Source organism: Bubalus kerabau, chromosome 11, assembly GCF_029407905.1.
Source record: "Bubalus kerabau isolate K-KA32 ecotype Philippines breed swamp buffalo chromosome 11, PCC_UOA_SB_1v2, whole genome shotgun sequence".
In the NCBI taxonomy this organism is placed as follows: domain Eukaryota; kingdom Metazoa; phylum Chordata; class Mammalia; order Artiodactyla; family Bovidae; genus Bubalus; species Bubalus kerabau.
In genome coordinates this window covers 3,654,040-3,679,516 of record NC_073634.1, presented here as the reverse complement: position 1 = coordinate 3,679,516, position 25,477 = coordinate 3,654,040, and the positions used below count along the sequence as shown (strand labels likewise).

Below are 25,477 nucleotides of genomic sequence, written 5' to 3'. Positions count from 1 at the left end.
TTTCTTGTTCTTAGTCCAGAAACCTGAAGCTGGAGACATCTTATACAAATACCGTTCCTCATCATCTAGTCCAGAAACTTGATGTGGGTGTACATTCTCTAAATCCTGGGTGGAAATGAACTTTTATTTTAAAATGTAATTTCTGAAGACATCTCTGTAGTGAGAATTTTGCATTTTCTCTCTTTAGAGCCGGATTAGTGCTGGGCAGCTCTTTACTAGGGTAGAAGTCTCTTCCTGCTGAAGACGATCCTTCATACTACGGCACTGTCGCAGGATGAGCAAGCTTACAACGGTGACACCTGCAGTTCAGTCCAGTCCAGTCGCTCAGTCGTGTCCGACTCTTTGCGACCCCAGGAATCGCAGCATGCCAGGCCTCCCTGTCCATCACCAACTCCCGGAGTTCACCCAAACTCATGTCCATAGAGTCGGTGATGCCATCCAGCCATCTCATCCTCTGTTGTCCCCTTCTCCTCCTGCCCCCAATCCCTCCCAGCATCAGAGTCTTTTCCAATGAGTCAACTCTTCGCATGTGGTGACACCTTAGGAAATGATAAAAGCCCTTTGTTGCTGCAGAAAGTAAAATTATATAACAGCCTTTTAAAAAACAAATACATTACTGTATGTAAAACAGATAGCTAATGGGAAGTTACACAGGAAGCGCAACACAGTGCTCAGTGACAGACGGATGAGATGGAGCAAGGGTGGAGGGAGGTTCAAGACGGAGCAGGTATATGTATGCTTATGGCTGATTCACACTGTTGTATGGTAGAAGCCAACAGGATGTCGTACAGCAATTATCCTCCAATTAAAACTAAATTAAAAAAAAAAAATAGTGCACATCTCTGTAATGCCGCCTGCAAAAAACTGCCTTCCTGAGCATAAAGCCACTTTACCTGAATTACCAGAGCTGAAAGATACAAAAACTAATATACACCCCAGTGCCCACTGCTCTACTCTGAAAAATCTTAATCATCAAGAGTTTTGAAAACAAACCAAAACATTTTATTTACAAAAGTAAAACTTCAACTCATTTTTATATATCCTATCACGTTAATGCCAATAGCAACAGAGTCTCTGGGATATTTGAAACACTTGGATTTTTAAAATACACTGAGGTCTGTGCAGCTCATTCCCTCCAGCTATATTATAAAACTTAGAAAGGTTTCTTTAGCTTTGTTGTTTGGTCACATTTTTTGTGCAGAAGTCACGCTTCAGGGTAGGCTTACCACCAGCCATGATCACATAACCATTGGCTGTGGGTTTCCAAGGAGCAGAGGAGCCAATCTCAGCAAGGCCCGCACTGGCATCTTCAGCTGTTTAAATCTGAAGAGGAGTTCTGCGAAGCTTGTGCTCCCTGAAGAAATGGAATGGAAGGGAAGGGTCACACATCACTCAACAAAGTCAGCCTCTTTCAAGGAGCTTTCAGACACACAATCACTTTTAAAGTTGGTATTCTTCTCTTTGAAAACAACTGCTAAAAGATACTACTTACCTTACGGATTTCCCTCATACACTCTAGGAGATGATTTGATAAAAAACTTTAATTTATTCCATTCTGTACTTCTGAAACTGACTTATAACTATATGCGAAACAATACTATCTACATACACATATTATTTAAATATAATTAATAAATATGCCCAGTGCCTCCTTGGTGGCTCAAATGTAAGGAATCCACCTGCCAATGCAGGAGATGCGGGTTCAATCCCTGGATTAGGAAGATCCCCTGGAGAGGGAAATGGCAACCTGTTCCAGTATTCTTGCTTGGAAATCCCCATGGACAGAGGAGACTGGTGGGCTACAGTCCAAGGGTCACAAAGAGTCAGATATGACTTAGCAAATAAACATCAACAGATTTCCTAAGAGCTCGTTAAAACCAAAGACAGGGAACAAATGCATAAGAGCTATGAAAACACCTCCAATGTTCTGATATACTGTGGACCATTCAGACTTAATGTGACCATCACTATGGTTAGGTTTAAACATTCCTCCTGGTATCTGTTTTCTGTTTGCTCTGTCTGTTCTCTGTTCTCCTTTTCCTCTTTTGGACTGAGTACTTTTTATGACTCCACTATACCTCCTCTGTTGCTTACTAGCTCTAACTCTGTTTTCTTATTTCTAGTGTTTGCTTTTTGATTCATAGTATTATCTTTACCACGGATTACCTTCAAGTGAGATTACACCTATCCACAGGTAGTAAGAGCCTTATGGCTATACTTCCATTTCTTTCCACCCAGTCTTTGTGCTATGATTATACACGTCACTTTTCAGAATTTACAAACACCAGTAGTACACTGTTATTATTTTTATGAGTCAGTTATCTTCTAAAAAGTAGTTTGAAAGAAACAAACCTTATGTATATACTCATGTAGTGACCATTTTCTGCTCTTCATTCCTTTGTGTAGATCCATATTTCCATCTGGTATTATTTTCCTTCTGTCTAAAGGACTTACTATGACATGTCCAGTAGTGTGGGTCTGCTGGTTATGATTTCTTTCAGCTTCTGTGGTCTTTTTTTTTTAAAGATATTTTTGCTGGGTATAGTGTTTTTCCTTTGAGTTCTTTACAGATGTTACACCATTAACTTATCACTGGCCATGCTTCCTATGAAAAATATGCACTCTTATTTTTGTTTCTCTGTAACATGCTCTTTTCCTCTGGCTGCTTTTAAGATTTTTTTTGGACAATTTATTATATACCTTAGCGTAACTTTATGTTTCTCAGACTTTGGATTCGTTGGACTTCTTGAAACAGTTTTCACCAAACTTGGAAACTTTCCAGCTGTTATTTCATCAAGTATTTTTTTCTGTCCCTCTCCCCAATTTTTCTCTTCAGGGACTTCAATCTCTTGTAAACTGGATACTTGAAGTACCAGAATTTCTTCCTCCATTTTTAATGCTCTGTTCCCTTTTTTACAATTTTTTTCTTTTTGCATTTCATTTTGCATAGTTTCTAATGCTGTGTCTTCAAACTCACAATTATTTTATTCTGCAATGTCTAATCTGCCATCAATCCAATTCAGTGTATTTTTCTCCTCAGAAGTATAGTTTTCATCTCTAAAAGTTCAATTAGATTCTTTTTATATCTTCTATACCTCTTAATGTTTTGAAGTATGGAACAAAGTTATAATAACTGTTTTAATGTCCTTGTCTGCTAACTAACATCCACTGATTTCTCACCTCTTTCATTATAAGTTGTTTTCCTGTTCCTTTGTATGCCAGACATCAATGCGGGGTACTGGATATTTTCATATTTCTGTATTCTTGAACTTTGTTCCTGAATGTAGTCACACTACTTGAAAAAAGTTTAATCCTTTTGTGTTGTGCTTTTAATATTTTTTTAGGTGGGATTAGAACTCTATTTAGTTTAAGGCTAAATATTTCCCATTATTGAGGCAAGATGTTCCTGAGTAAGGCCACTTGAATTGTGAAGTTGTGGGAACAGGCCCTGTTCCTGTTGTTGTTCAGTCGCTAAATTATGTCTGATTCCCCGAGACCCCATGGACTATAGCAGGCCAGGTTTTCCTGTCCTTCACCATCTCCCTGAGTTTGCTCAAACTTATGTCCATTGAGTCGATGACTCCATCCAACCATCTCACCCTCTGTCAGCCCCTTGTCCTCCAGCTCTCAATCTTTCCCAGCATCAGGATCTTTCCCAGTGAGTTGGCTCTTTTCATCAGATGGAAAAAGTACTGGAGCTTCAGCTTCAGGATCAGTCCTTCCAATGAATATTCAAGGTTGATTTCCTTTAGGATTGATTGGCTTGATCTCCGTGTTATCAAAAGGACTCTCAAGAGTCTTCTCCAGCACCACAATTCAAAAGCATCAATTCTTCGGTGCTCAGACTTCCTTATGATCCAACTCTCACATCCATACATGACTGCTCAAAAAACCATAGCTTTGACTATATGCACCTCTGTCAGAAAAGTGATGTCTCTGCTTTTTAATACGCTGTCTAGGTTTGTCATAGCTTTCCTTCCAAGGAGCAAGAATTTTCTAATTTTGTGGCTGCAGTCACCATCAGCAGTGATTTTTGGAGTCCAAGAAAACAAAATCTGCCACTGTTTCCACTGTTTGTGAATCTGCATAAACTGGGAATGTGCCCTCTAATCCATCTGGACAGTTCTTCCCTCAGCCTTGGGAAATTTCTTCACATGCGTGTGCTGAGCAATAAAGACGCTCCTAATATTGGAGGGGGACCGTCTGCAGGTGTCTGGCATTCTCTGTCTGCTGCTCTTTCCTCTCTGGCACTCCATCATGTAAACTCTAGCTCCTTTGGCTCCCTGCATTCTCAGCTCTCGGAGTCCTCCAGGTTCTTCCTGGGTTCCCTCTCCCTGTCTCCCCGCCCACCCTCCCACTCCCACCCCGCCCCAGTCTGGAAACAGTCAAGGCGATTAGCTGGGGCAATCACAGAGCTAATCTCATTGTTTCTCATCTCTTAGGGGTCACTCTTCACTGCCAGATACAAAAGCCATTGATTCATATGCAGTGTCCAGGATTTTCTGCCTTTTTGTTTTTTTGTTTCAGGTGGTATAGTAAATCAGATCTCTGTTACTCCATCCTGGATGAAAAAGGAAGTCTATGCTTAAAATTTTTTTTCTCTGTTTAGTAGCTTTGACTACTTTGCAACTAGGTGTGGTTTTCCTTGCATTTATCTTGCATAGGGGTCTGTCATCCATTTTTCAAAATTCTTAGCCTCTGTCTCTTCAAATGTTGCTTCTCTTTTTCTCTCTTCATTGCGGGATCTTAACTACATGCATGTCTGACTTCACTGTACTTCAAATGTCTCTTCCTCTCTTTTGTGAATTTGATACTCATTTTTCTCTCTGTGCTTCCATCTGTTTACTTTCTACACACCTGTCCTCCAGTTCATTTATCTGCTATGTCTAATAGGCTAACTAACCTACATAATGAATTCTTTTTTTTCGCCCTGCTGGCATGGCTTTTGGAATCTGTTCCCCTACCAGAGACTGAACCTGGGCCATGGGCAACCACTGGACTGTCAGGCAATTCTCTACATACTGAATCTTAGTTATATTTTTCAGTTCTAGAATTTCCTTTAACTCTTTCTTACAGATTCCAAATTTCTGGTGAAATTCTTCATCTTTTCCTCTATTTTCTTGGAAATATTAGTCATAGTAACTCCAGACACTGAAGTAATCTAGGTCTGATAATTCCAATATGTGGATCACATCCAAATCTATTTCTATATTACCCTTTTTCCTCTTATGTCTTTTCATTTTGATTCAGCACTGATACTGTGAATTAAAAATTACAGAAGTTCAAGAGGTATTTTCTTCCTCCTACAAAGGTTAGTTTTTCTTCTATCAGCTCTGTCCTAGACTGGTCTTAGGGCTGGTCTGTCTGGGAGCCTTACCAAAGCCTCCACTGTGGTGGGCTGCGAACACTGCCCTCTGTTTCCTTGGCACTACACTGCCTCTGAAATCGCCACTCGTATTTTAGTGTCCTGGTTTCCGCTAGATTTCCTTAAGTTTTACCCTGTGCACGTGCAGGTTAAGGTTTGATAAATGCCTCAAAGGAAGAGAGCACCCAGGTTTTGAGTTTTTGAACTCCTATGGTTCCCTCCTATCTGGGATTTTGCTCCTTAAGTTCCAGGCCTGGGCAATGATTAATCCAACCTCCGGCTCCTCTGCCCAGCAGCACTGCTGCTTTTTTCTGGGTCTCCACTTCTTCCAGTGAACTTTCTAAGTGCCTTTGGGAGAATGCCAGAGCAAATACGGAGCTTCTTAAATGCTTCCCTTCTCTCAGGAATTCTTTTTCCTCAGTCAAGTCCAGCTAGTAGGGTTGCCACCAATGCCTTTAAGCTTTATGAAGATGTCCACTTTTATATTAGCTTTTTTGTGTGGGGGACAGTCTGTCTAATACAAGCAATTCCACTGTGGCCACAACTAGAGGCCTCTAAACAGTGCATTTTTTTCTGAGGTTTCCAAGACAGCCAGATATCAATAATGTCATTACACTTTAAATGATTAAATGGACAGATTTTGTATCTGATTCTACAGTCTGAAAAATACAGTCAGATGCTAAAACTTCAAACTCTGTTATGGAAATATTCAAATACATACAAAATTAGACTGCTATCATTTCAAAGTTTTATAATATTAGAAATTAATATTACGTGTTTTTAAAAATATAAACTGAAAACCCAGAAAATAAAGAAAAATAACTAGTAAAAGTCAATTAACAGAGAAGAACAATATGAATGTTAGCTTATTAGTATATACCGGTATTTGGGGCCCTGTGCAGAATCTGTCCTCTTCTGAATGGAAATAAAGGTTTATGTATATGGAAAGCTCAGGTAGTTTTATTAGAGCCTTTTGGTTTTGTTTTCTGGGAAAAAAATGTCAACAATAACCTCCAAACATGAATGAAGCCAAAAATCTAACTAGAGAAAATAACGCAGTAGAAGTTCCTCCTATCAAGAAGCTAAACCCATCAGTGGGTAACATAGGCGTGAAGAGAAGACCCAGAAGCAGTTACCTTCTAGGCCTATGGACGGCAGGTGCTGCGGGGCCGGCACGGAGTGGTAGACCAGGAAGCAGGCCAGCATGCTCAGCTGCGACTCCTCGCAGGGCTGCCCGCTGAGGTAGGCGTGCACACACCTATCACCTCCAGCTGTAAGGGAGACACACAAGGAACAGAGCCAACTGATTACACAATAGAAAGGCACAAGGAACGAATTCTTCTTATTATTTTCTCATCAAGAACTCACTGAACACCTACCATATATCAGACAGTTCCTATGCTGGGCATTAACGTTACTGCGGTAAACCAGCCAGAGTGCCCATCACTGCAGAATTTAGCGTGTTGTAGGGGACAGAGATAATATAGACCTAACATCAAACAGATGCTAATTACAAATCAGGATGAGTGCCATCGAGATGCAGTGGTCACCATGGTCATCTTCCCGGACACCCACTCTGCCACCTTTCCCTCCTTGCTCATACATGAGGGGACTGGATCCTGATTCATCTTGGTCAGAGGTTCTCAAACTTTAACAAGCATCAGAATCACCCGGAGGACTGATTAAAACACAGATGAGTGGACCCCAACAATTTCCTGGATGGGGTCAGGGAAACTGTGTTCCCAGCAAGCTCCCAAGCGATCCTGCTGCTGCTGTTCCAGAACCCATGCTGTGAGAACCCCGGGTCTGGGGCTATCCAGGCAGTGCCACTCCCCAACACAGTGACCGGTTCAGGGACAGGCAGACAGACATTCAGGGAGAGTGACACACTCTGCCCTCAGAAACGATCAAGGAACGTACATGAGTTTCACTTCAGAGACACAAGGAGATGCCTGACAACATGTCTGCTAGAGGCTTGCAGGAAACAAATTTCTTCATTCTTACAGTAAAGCTCCTAGAAGCAACTCTATAGTTCCTCTAAGCAAAACGTGCAGCTTGTGGCAAAGAACTGTTACTGTTCTGTCATCAGGAAAAAGTACTCTGAGGATAAAGTCATGGCACAGAGCGTAACCGATGGAACCTCAGAGAGACGGAGCTGGAACCACTGCAGTAAGACGTCCCTTCAGCCTACAGTCACTGCTGACTTCCAATTACGTAAGTATGTGTTTGAGCTGGGTTCCTCTGGTGGCTCAGCGGTAAAGAATCCACCTGCCAATGCAGGAAACGTGGGTTCAATCTCTGGGTCAGGAAGATCCCCTGGAGAAGGAAATGGCAACCCACTCTAGTATTTTTGCCTGAGAAATCCCATGGTGGGCTACAGTCCATAGGGTTGCAAAGAGTCGGACACGACTCAGTGACTAAACAACACTTTTTGAGCCAAGCTGAGTCAGGCCTGCTGCTACTTGCAGATAAAGAAATTCTGATAGAGAGAAAAAGGTTGAGAGAGAGAAAGAGAGGCGTGAAAATGGCAGGAAAGGTGCCTGAGGCAGTGTGGTCACAGAGGCCTGGGAAGAAAGGGCATGTTTACATGGAGGCTGTGAGAATGAGCATGAGTTGGGGAGGCAGAGAATGAGAGGAAAAGGTTCTCAGGATGGGAAGCAGCTCCTGTGGTGAGAAAGAGCTCTGTGCTTTCGGGGAAGTGGAAGGGACCAGGGGGCCTGAGTGGAGTTTATGAGGAGCAGGTGGTACAAAAAAGAGGCTGTGGAGAGAGACAGAGGCCTTGCTGGTCATACAGGGCCTGGTGGCCAAATGGTAAAGATTTTTTTCACAACTGAATCAGCAGCCTTTGCAAGATTTTAAGCAGGAGAGTTAGATCCATTTACTCTTCAGAAGACCACTGTCAGCTGACTAGAGATGGCGATAGGGAGATGAGAGTAAAAAGCAGGAAGATGTGCAGGAGGCTTCAATCGTCTTTGTCCAGGCAAGAACACATCACTGTTCTAGGACAGAAGTGGCAAAATGTGGACTGATTTACGAGATGTTTAAGAGTTATGAATGAAAGGCTAAGGTAATGGATTGGCCACCACAGAAAAGAAGAGAAGCAGAGGGAGGAGGGGGGCAACAGTGACTCCCAGAAAGGCAAGGAAGGACAGACCGTGAAACAGGGACGAAACAGAAAGAATGGTCAGAGGTTTTCTGTTTGTCTTTTAACAACTGGGACGTGGGAAAGCAAGCTGTCACAAAAGTCAAGACAGATCACTTTCCTTAAGAAGGAGATGGAGTGCCAGAACACTACCAGAAGCCCACTGGACCTAACAGGAGGATGTCAGCCTGGTGGGGGTGGGGACACCTGGGCGGCAGCACGAGGCCTGATAAAGGCAGCAAGAGAGGCCCTGCTGTGGCAGCTTCTCGGGGAGGCAAGAGAGAACGCAGCCCTCAGCTCCCCGTCGAGGACTTCCTCCCGCCTACTGCCTTTCTGTTTCACTGATTTTCTCTACTGTTTTTCTGTTTTCAATTTCATTGATTCCTGCTCTTAAATGCTTGCTTTGGGTTTATTTTGCCTTTCTTTTTCTAATTTCTTGAAGTAAGAACTCAGATTAGTGATTTGAGACTTTCTCAATATAAGCATTTAGTGCTATGAATTTCCTTCTTGATATTGCTTTAGCAGGAAGATTTACACTACAAAATTTCAAAATTTACTCTAAACCTACAGTAATTCAGAGGGTGTCTGGCAAAAAGACAAACAAATCAATGGTACAGAACTGAGTCCAGAAACAGACTCACACTTACATAGTCCACTGATTTTTAACAAAGGTCCCAATGCAATTCAATGAGAAAAAAAGTCATTTGCACAAATGGTCCTGAAACAACTAGATATCCATATTTAAAGTTTAAAAAAAAAAAAAAAAAGGACCACTCCTATCTCACACCATGTAAAAAAAAAATCAGTTTGAGACAAATCATAGGTCTAAATACAAAAAAATCAAACTATAGAGCTTTTAATATTAAACTTAAAAAAAAAAAAACTTCATGACCTAGAGTAGGAAAGATTTCTTAACACCCAGAAAGTAATAACCCTAAAACAAACTGATAAATTTGACTTCATCAAAATTTAAAACTTCTGTTTATCAAAAAACACTCTGGAAAAAATAGGCCAGGCATAAAGTAGGAGAACATAACTGCAAAACATATTTGACAAAGAACTTTCAGCCAGAATATATAAAAACTCCTACAACTCAATAATCAAGACAGCCAATTTTAAACATGGGTAAAGGTTTCAAAATTCCAAGTTTCCCTGGTGGCTCAGCAGTATCTCTGGTGGCTCAGACAGTAAAGCATCTGCCTACAATGCAGGAGACCTGGGTTCAATCCCTGGGTCAGGAAGATCTCCTGGAGAAGGAAATGGCAACCCACTCCAGTATTCTTGCCTGGAAAATCCCCTGGACAGAGGAGCCTGGTAGGCTACAGTCAATGGGGTCACAAACAGTCGGACACAACTGAGCAACTTTACTTCACTTCAGCAGTAAAGAATCCACTTGCCAATGCAGGAGATGCAGGTCTGAGCCCTGGGTTGGGAAGATTGCTGGAGAAGGAAATAGCAACCCACTCCAGTATTCTTGCCTGGAGAACCCCATGGACAGAGGAGGCTGGCAGGCTACATACAGTCCATAGGGTTTCACAAGAGTCTGACATGGCTTAGTGTTAAAGAATAGCAACAATAAAGGTTTGAAAAGATATTCTGCAAAGGATGTATGAGTAACAAATAAACACATACAAAAATAATTAGCATGATGAATCACCAAAGACATGCAAATTAAAACTACAATCAGACACCACTATATATTCAGTAGACTGTCTAAAACTAGACTGATAATGCCAAAATCTGCAATGCATCCCACTGCTGGCAGGAACCTAAAATGGCACAATTTGGAAAACAACAGCAGGGCAATGGGAGCTACAGAGAACACAAGAATGGCAGGATGCGGACAATGCTGAAGCTGCCTGACGCGGTTTATGATACTATTATGTTTACTCTGCCTTATGCTTTAAATTTTTCCATAATAAAATGTAAAAGTAAATAAAAATTTTAAGTTCTTAAACTTTAAACCCAATTTTCTTTGCTCAAGATTAAAATCTAATTGAGATAAATCACAAAACAGCAACAAAATATGATCAATCTGCTGCGCTAGTTTGGGTTACTAGTGAGCGGCCTTAGAAGTCCATGTCGCCCGTGATTTCTCTGAGACACAAGCACAAACGACATCCGCAGTGCTGCTGCACAGGCCCTGCATCTTCATTCATTCTACTGTTCACCCCAAAGCTGCCAGCATCCGGGAGAGGAGACCACGTACCAAAGAGTTGTTTAAGTGATGGTCCTTTTTCAATAAAAAAAAATAAAGAAATACACATTGTTGGCAATCAGAGTGGCGAGCCAAATCTGGTGAAGGCTCAGAACAACACTGTAAACCACCAGTCGTTCTAACAAGGAGGCAGGAGAAAGCAAGTCAGGGCTGTTGTAGAGAGCGCTCTGGAGCCTCACTACATTATATGACACTTGCATGTCAGAGAATCTGTGAAGGTTTGGGGACTCATTTCTTATCAACAGCAAGGGCCCGTTATAGGTGAACAAACACGAAACTGAATAAAACCAGAACAGCAACATCTATAAAATAACAGGTATTTTTTCCCAAACATGAGAACAAAATGATTATCATATTTTTAGAAATTCTGAAACTTTATGACCTTTCAAATCTCAAGAGGAAATCACACAGCAGATGCAGGTGTTAAACACGGGGACTTTGAAATTGCTGTTTTCCATATATATATCCCTCAGGCTTCCTTGGTGGCTCAGTGGTAAAGAATCTGCCTGCAATGCAGGAGACCCAGTTTCGATCCCTGGGTCAGGAAGAGAAAACGGCAACCCACTCTAGTATTCTTGCCGGGAGAATTCCATGCACAGAGGAGCCTGGCATAGTACAATCCATAGGGTTGCACAGAGTTGGCCATGGCTGAACCGACTAAGCAGCAGCAAGCAGCAGCATATGTATCGTTCACAATCTGGCATACAATTAAATTTTTTCAGAAACTTTTTTAAAGAAACAGCTTGTGTGTTAATTCAGGAGGAGAGATGGGGACAGATGGGAAATGGGGAGCGAGGGGCTCCTTTGGTGTTTGCCAAAAACCACTCCCCCTTACCCCTCCTCTGGGCTGGGGCCCTGGTGAGCTCTCACCCACTCTCGTGCACATCCTTCTCCCTACTCCCTTGAATCCCTTTGACCTTGACCTCCAGTAACTGAACAGAACTTACCCTGACTCTACAGCTGGGTGAAGACAGTCTCAAGCTAACCTTGTACCCCTTCCCCCTCATTTGCATTTCCTATCTAAATAAAATAGAGGAAAAGCCAGAGCAGCTGGGACCTTGGAGAAACAAGTCACCCCAGGGCTGGGGGCAGGGCAGGCAGAAGAGCCTCAACCAGGTGCAGTGAAGAGGTAGACAGCTTCAAACATAATCATAGTCAAATCCCTAGGTTTTACCACTTTCTAACAACTTTATAGAATCAAAAGCTGTTACTACTGATATTATGAGGGTTAGCATTTACTCAAAGCAAGTTGCTGTCCAATACGTTTTGGAAGCATCAGAACTGAAAAGAATAAAAAGATCAAGGAGTTAACTACTAAAAATGGATTTCAGGCATATATCACATATTAGACAGCTTTCCACACATCAGAAGGCCCCATCACTTCCCTCCGTAATCACTTCTACACTGTCAGGAGTAACTTCACACTCTCCCTGCAATCACAAGGCAGAGTTTCCACTGAGAAGTCCCAGGTCCTCACGGACTGACTCACGGAACTGGTGAAACAAGCATTCACTCTAAACTCACATCAAGTTTTCAGTGTGCACAGGATGCAGGCAGAAAAACGGGTCAGGTAGGGGACACAGCACACCCCTAAGAAACAGGAGAGAGAGGCACTGGAAAGAAACAGGATCTGATGCTGGAAAAGATGAAACAAGTTTCTAAGTGTCAAGTGGTTTTTAAAATGCTACATTATACATTCTCTCCATGATTATACAGCAGAGTTAAATACATCTGTTAAAGAAGTCAGGACTTCCCTGGTGGTCCAGTGGTTAAGGCTTCAAGCTCCTGGACTTCCCTGGTGGCTCTGTGGATAAGAATCCACCTGCCAACGCAGGGGTATGGGTTCGATCCCTGGTCCGGGTAGATTGCACATGCTGTGGAGCACCTAAGCCTGTCCCTCACGACTTCCGAGCCTGTGCTCTAGGGCCCTCCAGTCACAGCTACTAAGCCCTACTGAAGCCTGTATTCCTAGAGCCCATGCTCCGCAACAGAAGCCACCCCAGTGAGAAGCCTGAGCACCGCCACAAAGAGTAGCCCTCAGTCTCTGCAACTAGAGAAAGCCCATGCACAGCAACAAAGACCCAGTGCAACCAAAACAACAGACTCGGAACTCCTAATGCTGGGGGCACAGGCTGGATCCCTGGTTGGGGAGCTAAAATTCCTACATGTCACACAGCGTGGCCTCAGTAAATAAATCCCACTTCCTATGCTCAGAAAATGTTAGAGCAGATAATCAGAGAGTAATTCACCTAACTGGAAACATGACATCTACAGCCATTTGCGATTGTACTAGGACTTAACCTGCTTACCAAGGAAAACAGGTTAAAAGAGAAACCCCTGAGACCCAGTAAAGCTCCAAGAACAAGGGGTGCAATGCTGTGCTCACCTTGCAGCCACTGGTCCAGAGTGTTGTCAATAGTGCATTTGACAACAGGGAGGAATTCCGAGTTCATAAAAAGCCCTCGATTAGGCTGGTTCTGCAGCCGTTCCTGATGGCTCCTGGAGCTGAAAAACTCCAGCACCAACTTTATCTGCCAGAGGTCAGATGTCTCAGACATTTCTCTTCTTCCCAGTCTTCTTACAGCCTTGCAGAGAGAACAGAAATCCACTTGAAAGAGTGAAGATCCGTCACTTCCTTGAAGTTGTACACTGGAGCACTTTTTTAATATGGTCATGAGATCAAGGAAGGGCAGGGGGAGCTCGCTCTGTGTTTGATGCAGCCTGCCCCACAGAGAAGCCCTTTAGTGGGTTTAGGTACATGGTCATTCTGTTCAAAACGAACATGAACAGCCTTCAGATAAAAAATGGTGAAGGCAAATGAAGCTCATTCTTGGCTCAATGGCTCTGAGAAATGAAGACCTAATAGGTCTACAGCTGGGCCCCTCTGGAAAACCCAAGTTGGTACAATGATTTGCCCGCGATCAGGCCAGGGATCCCAGGGGTCAGGAGGCAAAACCTGTATTATTGACAATACTGTTCTTGGGACCCATCTGCCAAAGTCACCAGGGCTGCAGCCAGAGGGATGTTCCAGTATAGGTACCTGCCCATGACTGCCAAGAGTTAAAAGTTCAGAGCATAAGAAAAGAACACACTCTCAACCATCATCTGAAAAACACCACTCATGACTTGGTTGCTGTACACAGACACACTGTGAGAAGCAGTACCGGTGTGGACACCACATACTTACCAACCGAAAAAGGTGGATGCCCGACAATAAGGGCACTCTAGGCCTACTTGGTTATTCTGGAACTGGCCTTTTTAATTAAGACTGTTTGCAAAACAGGTTTTGGGGAATTATTTCCTGCATTTTCCCACTCAGTTCTTCAGCAGAGATTCTTTTTCCATTAGAGATTACTTCCTTTGACACTGAATCCCAAATTCTTATCTGTGAACTCATTATATCATAGTCACTTGAGCTGTTTAAAACTATAGATCCTGGACTTAAATCTCAGAAATTCTGATTCAGTAACTGTGGAAGGGGACTTGAAGATCTGTACTGTCAAGATTTCCCAGATAAATTTTAGCCAAGTTAGAAAGCTACTGCCTTAATTTAATGGCAAATCTGAGTCTCAACGATATGACAACATTAAAAACCCATATGTATTACTAAATAGGACTTCCCAGGTGGCTCAGTGGTAAAGAATCTAGTTGCCAATGCAGGAGATGGGATTTCGACCCCTGGGTAAGGAAGATCCCCTGGAGAAAGAATGGCACCCCACTCCAGTATTCTTGCCTGCAAAATCTCATGGACAGAGGAGCCTAGCAGACTACAATCCATGAGGTCACAAAAGAGACAGACAGGACGTATTAATTAAAGCAACAATTACTAATAACCTAAGAAAATAAATAAGTTCAATCCTTTGGGAAAGCTGTTGAGCATTATCTTCTGCATTACCCCTTTTAGACTCTTAATTTAAAGCAACAATAACACAAAAGAAATTTTAAAAAGAACTCCAGCTCCCTAAACCCCCACATGCTGACCCCGTGACTTCTGTGAGCTTAATCACCAGGTGTAACTGCACATTACTGCCACCGCCAGGGCACTGTTTGCTCACTTGCTGCTCTCTTGCATAAGCTTTTCCAGGAAAAGGCTTTGTCAGGAGGGAGGCAAGAGACCACACAAAGATGCAAGGGGAGAAAGGGAGGAAGCGTGCACTCCTGGTCAGAGGAAGAGGCCAGAGGGGAGAATGGGAACCCTGGAGTAAGAGAGCCCATCTGTTATCATAAACTCTAAGCTTCTGGTATATACAGAGCTTTCAACTTTGATAAGAGATTCCTTTTCTGAGATTCTAAAAGCGAATGAGAAACTAAAAAGATGGACGTAGAGGAAATCTTACTCTATTATCTGGCATATTATTTGAAATACTGGATAATGCTCATCAGAATTAGGACAGGTTTTCTGAACCATACCTGATCCATAGCTATGTACGCAGGTAACATCTCTGGGGTCTCCTGAGTCACACATTCATAGAGCACTGAAGAGAAGAGATCCAGAAGCTCCTGTTTCTGTGGAAAGTCAGAATCTTTTTGTAGCACAACAATGTATATTCTAAAATCAAATCAAAGAACAACTGTATAGTCACTATGATGGCCCATTCTCACATTCTGCAGTGAATGATATAAAAGGGTAAAAAAGGCTGCTACTGCTGCTAAGTCACTTCAGTCGTGTTCGACTCTGTGCGACCCCATAGACGGAAGCCCACCAGGCTCCCCCCGTCCCTGGGATTCTCCAGGCAAGAACACTGGAGTGGGTTGCCATTTCCTTCTCCAATGCGTGAAAGTGAAAAGCGAAAGGGAAGTCGCTCAGTCATGTCCGACTCTTAGCGACCCCATGGACTGCAGCCTACCAGGCTCCTCCGTCCATGGGATTTTCCAGGCAAAAGTACTGGAGTGGGGTGCCATTGCCTTCTCTGAAAAAAGGCTAGGTCTTTATAAAATCAGAGTGCATGCAATATTAAACACCAATAAAAATACAATCAAAATTAAGTTCCAAGAAACAGTTAAGGCTCGGAGTGCTATGGAGGAGAGGAATGAAAGAAGCTGGGTAAAACGAGCAGACAGGACATCACAGAGCTATGCCGTGGGGTGGGCTGGCAAGAACAGGATCCAGAAGGGGCACCCAGCAGCCACCAAGATGCAGCAGAAACACTGAGCAGAACAGGTTTGGGGCGGTGGCATAGCAAGCCCAGCTGGGGTCAAGGGCAGGCGTGGGACTTCAGCAGAGACCTGTGGCCTTCAGCTGAGCACAGGCCCCAGCCCTTACTGGCTGTGTGACCTTGGGTATGTGACAGGTCTAAGTGGCAGTATTCCTCAGCAGGCAGTACCTACCCCCAGGGTCAGAGTTAAATGAAAAAAATTATAAAGTATACTGAACAGAGTGCCTAACACACAGTGAAGATTCAATAAATAAGAGGCAGGAAGGTTCTGTCATTTTACTTTCAAAACAACAATGTAAGGCAGGTTATATTATAATCCCACTTTTAGGAATAAGGAAACGACATCTCAAGAAGACTGAAAACTTTTCCAAGGTCACACCCACTTGCAGACAATAGGCCATCAATCCCAGATCATACAATTCCTACATCCAGTCCTTGCCAACTGAGATGATGGATAAATCAAAGAATCTACTAGCAAGCACCCTTAGAATCCTGAAGAGAACAGCTTTATGACCAAAAAAAGGGTTATAAAATAAAGAGAAACAAGAATCATTACAAGAATACATAAATACCAGTGATCAAAATTAATGTCTTAGAAATCTTAAGTTGTTTCTACTATTAAGATAGGAAATTGCTGAATTTAATAGTTTTAGACTATGAAAAACCTGTATTTGCCAAACAAAAATCATACAATGTGCTTAAGACGTGTCCTCAAAGACAGATAAGGATATTTTGGATTTTTTTGGTGGTCTGAAGATAGAAACAAAGCCTAGTCTTGGAGCTAAGCAAACCACGTAATACAAACCTGCCCAACGTTCACAGTTGGTTTGCAGAAATATTCAGCAAATGACAGAAGTGCTGGATCAGAAGTGAATGTGGAAATCGTTTCAGGCTAAAAAAAATAAAGAACAAGTATACGTGAGATAATAAAGATTCTTTTCATTACGACTCAAATTGTATGCAGCTGTAATCTACTTTATTTTTTTTTTTTCACACAATGTTTCCACAAAACCCAAGGCTGCTAGAGCTTCATTAACCTATTGGGTTGAAAGTCTTTTTTTTCTTTTTTAGTAATACCAGCTTACTTCTTTTTTTTCATACATGCCCATCCCAAACTCCCTCACTATCCCTTCCTATGTTTCTCGCTGGCAACCATAAGTTCGTTCTCGAAGTCTCTGAGTCTGTTTCTGTTTTGTAAGTTCCTTTGTATTACTTCCTTCAGATTAAACACATAAGAGATGTCATACTTAAGAAATATATTGCATAAGCTACCATGAGCTACTGATTTATCAAATGGCAGATTAAAACCAGGTGTTTCTTATAGAAGTTGCCCCAAAAAGGTTTTCCCTTCCTTCTTAAACTAACTGAAAGGCAAATTAGAAACTAGAATTATTACTGAACAGATTAAGGAAAAAAGATGATCACTCTAACAGGCCACTCACAGAAAGACAAATGCTGTCATAAGGTCACTACAGTCACCAAAGAGAAAGGACAGTGGTGGCTGCCAGGGGCTGGGGAGATGGGGATGGGCAGTGGGTGTTAATGGGGTCAGAGAGGCAGCTCCGCAAGAAAAAGACAGTCATGGAGATGGATGGTGGTAATGGTAGCACAGCGATACGAACGTACTTACTACCAAAGAACTATACACTTCAAAGGGTTAAGCCAGTGTATGTTATGTGTATTTTACAACTTTAAAAAAAAAATCGGAAAAAGAGGGTGACAAGGAGTATCACTCAAGGTTCAAGACTGAAAATGGAATATGAAGGTTTTACCATTTTCCACTGAGGTTTATATTTTACTTCTGAACCCCAAGCAGGCAGGAAATGGAGATGGTCTTTTAATTTTCATATACTTGCCCCATGAAAATTCAAGCCTAAACTTATCTATTTTCTTTACAAACTGGATTAGGGTCTTTGAGATGGGCCTTGGTTTATGTCAGGCTTATATCGGGCTTCCCTGATAGTTCAGTTGGTAAAGAATCCACCTGCAATGCAGGAGACCCCATTTCGATGCCTGGGGTGGGCAGAGCCCCTGGAGACAGGAAAGGCTACCCACTCCAGTGTTCTGGCCTGGAGAATTACATGGATTGTATAGTTCATGGGGCCGCAAAGAGTCAGATACAACTGAGTGACTTCCACTTTCATTCACTTTGGTTTAGTGCTAATTAGCAATAGTGCTAATTCAAGTTAAACTTTGCCCCAAAATCCTTTCAAATACTGACAAACAAAATTCACTGATGTAAACTACCTCAATTGATTCTCTGGAAACTATAATAAAAACTCAGTCATAAGAACTCAAAAGTGCTACCTTGCAAAAAAACTTTTTAAATTTTTTCCATGAATTAAGTAAATCTTAATGGATTTGAGGATTAACTATTAAGCTAAAATTTTTTTAGCGTTAAGACATATTTTGCCTGTCCCTGCCACTAAATATAAATCATCCTTTGAGTTCTGGAAGATGGCCTGTATTTTATAACAGCGGTCACATAAACAGCCAACAGGCCCCGGGTCGTTCAGTCTTTATAATCTGCTGTGATTAGTGAGTGGATCTACCTAAACAGTACCATAAATGTTATGACAGAAGTATATGCTTTGGGTGGACTAGTAGGATTTGAACCTATTCCCTCTTGTTGTTCAATTTTGGTTTTTGTTCTAATTGAGATATAATTGATATATAACACTTTATTAGTTTCAGGTGTACAATGATTTGATATTTGTATATACTGGCAAATGACAACCACAAGTCTAGCTAACATCCATCGTCACACTTAGTTTACAATTTTTTTTCCTTCTGTTGAGAATAGCCTTCAGTTTTTACCAATCACACTACCTTGAAAGCCCGAGCTTCAGAGTTCCTGTTAGCTACAGTCTGGGCCAATAAACTTTGCCACCCCATTGGATCTTCTTTGTAGGAGAGCTGACCTGCTCTGAGCTTAACATATAAAACTCCATCCTTGGAAAGAATGGACCTGAAAGAAAACAAGAATGGATTTAATACAAGGCATTACTGGGAGTTGTTGCCTGGAAATGTAGTTCCCAATACTATGTTCACATGAGATAAAGTTTTCACCACTTTCTGCTATGTGATTATTTATTGTGTTGAAACTAAACCAGTCCCTACAAGTCATAATCAAGTTCTGCTTTTCTCTGCTGTCAAGATTCAAGGAACCTATTAAATAAGGCAGCATCCTGACTATTTGCTCAAGTATGAATTTCAAAGGAGATATTTAACATGTATTCCCTTAAATATCTACTGATTGGTTTACGGCAAAAAGAAAAAGATGCTACAAATCTAAAGACAGAATACAAAAAAGCAGCTATTTATAGTCTGGGAGAAACAGAAATGAGGATGATACTGTAAAAACTGTTACAAATTGTTAAACTTTCTGAAAACTTAAAGACTTAATTTACATGCTAACTGAAGTATAAAAATTATTAGCACTCTCTGTTCATCAAAGTAATTATCTGCATATGACCATTTGCAACCAAAAGCAATCAACCATCATCTTAATTTTATAAGAGCCATCTAAGCAGAAAATGGTAAAGAGATGCAACAGAAGACGTGGTCTGAAAAACACCAACTGTCACAAAGTTCCCTTTGTGGACATATAAATCAGCTTCATTTTCTTAGATTAAATCTTTCATTGTTGCTCCAAAAGACAATTCCATGACTGTCCCAATTTAAGTCACTCAAGTTTCTCAGTGAATTAATAATTAGGGTTTGACTTCTGAATGTAAAATTTTACTTCCTACAAAGAACTTTTTCAAAGAGAGAGACCATCTTCTTTAACACTCTACATATCGTCCTAGATGAGATGAAAGGGTGACAAGGAGCATTTCACATAATTATCATTATTTATACCTTCCCATATATTTCTATTCCCTTCACAGACACATCTGAGAAATTCAATGCACTTACTTCAAGTGTTGTGTTCCCTTGCTTAAATCTATGAGCAGTTCCCAGTATCTTGGGCCTTTAACTTTAATCTGCCAAGATAAATGTAAACAGTCAATCCAATCCTGGGGAAGTGTTAGTAGATACAATGAAACCCACACTTCTCCGAGGAAATGAGAATAAACTGGGCTAGAAAGAGATGGTGAGAGGTTAACAAGCCCATTTCCAAATGAACACGTGAGTCATTTCTCAGGCCAGCTCGGCACTCAGCAAAGAGCTCCCAGTGGGGAACCTCTCTCCCCGTCAGGACCATTCCCCCTGCTGCTGCTCGCCCACTGCTTAGAAAGCACTGAGAACGCACAGGCTTTTCTTTGGCTATCTGTAATGCTATGTTATTCTGGTTGAATCTACCCCTTGATGATCTCTCTGTTCATTTCCTACTCACCTGTTTCAAAAGGTGGAGTTCTGGAAGAAGGGTGGGGGCCATCAATTCTTCTTTGGTTTGCTCATACCACTGAGTGCCCTTCACAAATAGAAGAGTCACCATTTACTATACAGTTAGGGGAAAAGTACAAAAAACATTCACCACTGCATGCTTTCCCTTCCCCGGAGGTTGGAGACAGACTCTCAACAGCATAAAACCCCCCCTGATACTCAAGTCTGATGGGACTACCGTCTACGATCCTTGGCAGAGCCCGCACCACTGCCCAGGGCTCCGAGCCCGCGCCTCACCTGCCAGCAGCACCGCGCCTCTGCCCTTGCAGGAGGCCTCTGGCCTTCTGCACACTGTCTTCTCTGCCAGGAACGTGCCCGGCTCGGCTGGCACACCTCAGTCCAGACACCGTGTCTACCATGATGGCCTCCCAACCGCCAGGAGTGTTGATAAGAGCACGTGTCAACTCCCCCCGCCCCACACAAACCTCCAATTATCTCAGGCTACTCTTACTGAATCCAAGCCTGACTCTTCAGTGACAGACATTCCTTAAGGAAAATGACAGTCACCTCAACTTTGTATTCCAGGACCTAGCAGTTTTGGGGTTTGTTATTTTTTTGTTTTCCTGTTTTGACCACACCACATGGCTTATGGGATCTCAGTTCTCCAACCAGGGATTAAACCCATGCCACAGCAGTGAAAGCTCAAAATCCTAACCACTAGGCCCCCAGGAACTCCCTAGCATAGCTGATACACAGAAGGTACCGAACAATTCTCTGAAGGGAGCACGTGCACGCGTGCTCAGTAGTGTCCGACTCTTCGAGACCCCATGGACTACAGCCCGCCAGGCTCCTCTGTCCACGGGATTCTCCAGGCAAGAACACTGGAGTGGGTTGCCATTTCCTTCTCCAGGGGATCTTCCTGACCCAAGAACTGAACCCGCATCTCCTGTGTCTCGTGCATTGCCAGATGAACTCTTTACCACTGAGCCGCCTGAGAAGCCCAAACGGAAGGAAGGACATAATGGCTTATAATCTGTCCGTGCACGTAAATCAAAGCTCTCTCATCACACACTCTGATGCACTAGGCTGACGTCCAGAAATTAACTCCCTTCATTCTTTGGAACGTGACTGTCAGCTACGTAAAGATAACAGGGACATTTACAAACTACAAGCTCTAAAAACCAAAGAGCAGCTGACGGTCCCTAAACTATTACATCTGAAGGCTACAAATGAGCCTGAACGGCCTGGCAGGATGTACATTAACTGTGGAGGCTTCAATTTTTAGAAGAACTCAACTCACTGTTGTCATCTTTTAAAGGACAACGCTTTCAAAATACTTTGATGTGCAAAGACGGCTGAGTGGCAATAAAAAGCAACAAGGCAACAACAGAGGCAGAGAGCTACCTTATAGGTCACTTCTAGGAGGGCGTAGCAGGGCATATTTGTGTCCACATCCACGGGCACCAGCAGTCTGGGTTCTGCAGCCAGCACGTACAGGTGCCGGAGAGCCTGGAGGTGATACCTGTTCACAGAAAACACAAAAGGCCGTGACAACGGGAGGCAACACAGCAGCCTGCGAGCTGAGACACGTCAGAGCCGAGCGGCACCCGTCCAGGACGACAGTCCTAAAGGGCGATGATGAGACTCAACCAAAACATGATAGAGAGGCTCTCTTTTTCTACCAGTTACACAGAGGTTCTTGGTGCTTGTCACCAAACTGTTCTGTTTAAAACAGCTGATACTGTGACCAGCACCTCTTCCTATTGTTGTTCAGTCGCTAAGTCGCCTCTGGCTCTTCACGACCCCACCGACTGCAGCACGCCAGGCTCCTCTGTCCTCCGCAGTTTACCGGAGTTTGCACAAATTCATGGCCATGGAGTCGGTGATGCTATCTAACCATCTCCCTTGTACCCTAATCGATAGCTGACTTCAACAACTCAAAACAATCTTCCCTAAACTTACAAGTAAGACACCATGCATCAGAGTTACACTAATTTTAACAACAATATTCTTATGTACCATCCATCATTAAAGTTTGGACTTTAGGGATTCCCTGGCAGTTAAGACTCAGTGCTTCCAGGGCAGGGGGTGTGAGTTTGATCCCTGGTCAGGGAACTAATATCCCACATGTGGTGTGGTGAGGCCAAAGAAATTTTAAAAAAGAAAGTGCAGTTTGGATTTCACATCAGGCTACCTCTGTGAAAGCGGTCTTCCTGTCATCACTGGCTGCCCGTGACACTGCAGCTCTGAGTGGCGGCTCAGTTACTGTGGGCCTCCCTCTCTTGCTCCTTCCCTGGCAGACCACTAGGGCTGCCTGAAGCTGAGCTCTCAGAGCGTCCTGGATATCACTGGGGCACAAGGGCTATCTTCTGCCCTTCCTCCACAAACAGGAGAGACTGGCTGGGCCCGAAACTTGTGGTAGTTCTTTGCGCTCTCAACACAGAGCTGCTGTGTTATTAGATGGCTTCTGCATGCGTAGGGTTCTACTCGTCACTGCCACTTCTAAACTAATTCTTGGCTGCATTTTCTTGTCCCTTTGCCAGTTAAACAAAACTTCTCAGCATTCAAAGAGGGAGTAAACGGAATTCATACAGACATTGCCACTATATCAGATAAATTCCTCTCTCAGAATTAAACACTTTGGCCAAAGCGTACTCAGTTTCTCCTGCTGCTGTCTTCTGCACGGTGAGTTTCCCCTAATGATACCCCTGGTCTGGTCTACTTCTGGCCTTAGAGCAGTTCAACTGACTGGAGAATGGGAGAAGGCTGGTCAGGAATCAGAAGCCCAAAGTTCTCTCTGGCTTAATATTTTGCAATAAAAACTTTTAAAAAAGATTTACCCAGGAAGATAACTAAGTTTAAGAAAAGACTATAGCGAATTTGGAAATGAGTCCGTGGAGCCAAAACACACTCAGATGACTCCCCTCCCCCCAGCTAACTGCAGAAAGGCCGCGTGAGGAACACCACTCAGCTCACCGGTTGTCCGTGCTGTGAGCTGGGAAGTGGGGGTAAAGGGCACACAGGAGGGCGGCGATGGACGAGTTCGACGTGCTCAGAGAGTACCTGCAGGACAAGCACGGAGGGACAGGCGTTACTCATCACACAGCGAAACCTTCAGCTTTCACAAGACTTGAGAATCGGGAAATCGGGGTGTTGTGGCAAGGTGCCTTGATGAAGCTAATGCCTTGATCACTGTGGGGGGCGTCAACAACGGGAACGTTTTAGTCAGTCCTTAAGCCATTTCAACATCAGCTACTATTTAAAGCAGAAGTGACACATCACAAATGTTAAATATCAAAACTTAACATTAGTAAGCAAAGTTTTGACCTAAGAGAGAACAGCAGTGAGAACAATGAGCGCAATTGTAGAGATTACAGATATTGAAAAAGTCATGTGTAAACTACACTGCCTTCTTCTCCAGTTTTATATATACTTGTTAATAGAATGCTGAAACTTACTTCTAAACATACAGGGTTTTTTTTTTTTTTACTGGGTATCTCAAACACTTTTTTCCTTTCTGTAAAGCATAGACATTTCCTTAGAATGCCAGACTAAATAAAACAGGCAAAAGCTATCATTAAAAAGTTACAATGAATGAACAAACAACTATTCCTTGAAAAACAAGGTTCTGTTCATTATCGGTATGATAAACTTATCTTATAAAGGCCATACACTCTTAGTAAAGTAAAATCTTTTGAGATTTTCTTAAATTAATATTTTACTGTTGCTCAAAAACAGGGTGACTAAAGTTTTAGTCTTTCCTACAAATACTTTGAAATAAAGATGATTCTGGACATCACATCACCACTGCGATCACTACTCAATATACATATTTTTTATTATACCTATACATGTAGACATCCCCGTATCTCTTTCCCTATCTCTTTTAATAATTAGGGTATCAAGTAAGAATTCAGTATTTATTATACACATATATATTTTATGAAGAAGAGATTTCAAAATTTAAAACATGGAAATACATCTATTTTGACATGAGCATAAGCTAGGCCATTTTCTCTTTACCATTCTGATAAATCCAAAGATAAACATTAGATATTAATGTCAGAAATTTTGAGATTAAGCATAAGGGTTAACTATGCTAAGAGAAATGTAAACCTTGTCACAGAGTGCACACAATCATTCAAAGATAAAACAGTCAGTCACTAGAAGAGCAGCAGCAGGATGGGCAGGACGGGAGAAAAGCTACTCAACATGCAAGTAGGGTCCTACAGCATGTGATGACAAAAGATGAGATTGACTTAGAGAATAAAATAAATAAGAGGCTTATTTGGAAAGGAAAATATATTTTTAAAAGAATTTTTATGATAATATTTCCTTAACCATTCTTAATTTTAAACAATTAAAAGACAAAACTTCTACAAAATGTGTCAAAAGGAAATGAATGCACATCTTTAACAATCTTGACTTTTTGTACTTACAGAAGGGTGTGTTCCAATGTTTAATTCACTCTCTTAGTGTAAACTAACTACTGACTTATAGATATTGTGTCAGTTGTCCAAGGTCACAAACTCTAGAGCTAAATAAATGAAAGGATACACTACACTCATAGACTTTAAGACTCAACGATGTCCGATTTCAATTCCTTCAAACCAGTGGAAAGATTCAATGCAATTCCAATCAATATTTAATAATGTTATTTAGTTTGGAAAAATCACAAACAAATCCCACTATTTATATAAAATGTAGAGAGCCAAGAACAGAAAAATATATTTTCAAAGAACATAGCTCACTTTGGAGGATTTACTCTACTGGATATCAAAACTTATTATAAAAACTACAATAATTAAGTCAACTGTGGTACTGTGCAAGTATAGAAAAATAGACAACTGAACATAACAGCCCAGAAACAAACACATGTACATGGACACTGAATCTACAACAAAGGCGGTGCTGCCGAACAGTGGAGGAACGATAAACTTTTTGTTAACAGCAAAGTGTCAATTGGGGCGAGGGGCGAGGGGGGAAACACAGAAAAATCAGTTCTGGGTAGATTTTAAATCCAAATGTGAATGGAAAGGCTGAAAAACTTCTAGAAGATAAATAAGAGCATATCTTCATTTCTGGTGGGTAAGGAAATATTTCATCAAAAGGACAAAAAAGGACAAACCATCAAAGAAAAATATTAACAATTCTGTTCATCAAAAGATAACATTAAGAGAGTTAAAAGGTAAGCCACAGAGTAGAAGATAACTACAACATGAAGAACTAACAAAGGTCTTGGAATCAAAATGATAAACTAATATGGA

General features: G+C 42.0%; 1 protein-coding gene across 2 annotated transcripts in view; it reads right to left on the bottom strand.

Annotated features, from left to right (window-relative positions):
* Positions 1–979: 979 nt before the first annotated feature.
* ANAPC1 (anaphase promoting complex subunit 1) overlaps positions 980–25,477 on the bottom strand; it is a 99,157-nt gene continuing 74,659 nt past the window's right edge. For both annotated transcript variants that reach the window (XM_055539294.1, XM_055539293.1), the window contains exons 39-48: positions 23,187–23,273; positions 21,615–21,732; positions 20,221–20,298; positions 19,800–19,867; positions 18,711–18,849; positions 16,687–16,773; positions 15,136–15,231; positions 13,112–13,310; positions 6,502–6,636; positions 980–1,354 (exon numbers count right to left, since the gene is read on the bottom strand). In XM_055539294.1, the coding sequence (XP_055395269.1) occupies positions 1,239–1,354; positions 6,502–6,636; positions 13,112–13,310; positions 15,136–15,231; positions 16,687–16,773; positions 18,711–18,849; positions 19,800–19,867; positions 20,221–20,298; positions 21,615–21,732; positions 23,187–23,273 (1,123 nt within the window). In that variant the 3' untranslated portion in view covers positions 980–1,238. The remainder of the gene's footprint in view (positions 1,355–6,501; positions 6,637–13,111; positions 13,311–15,135; positions 15,232–16,686; positions 16,774–18,710; positions 18,850–19,799; positions 19,868–20,220; positions 20,299–21,614; positions 21,733–23,186; positions 23,274–25,477) is intronic.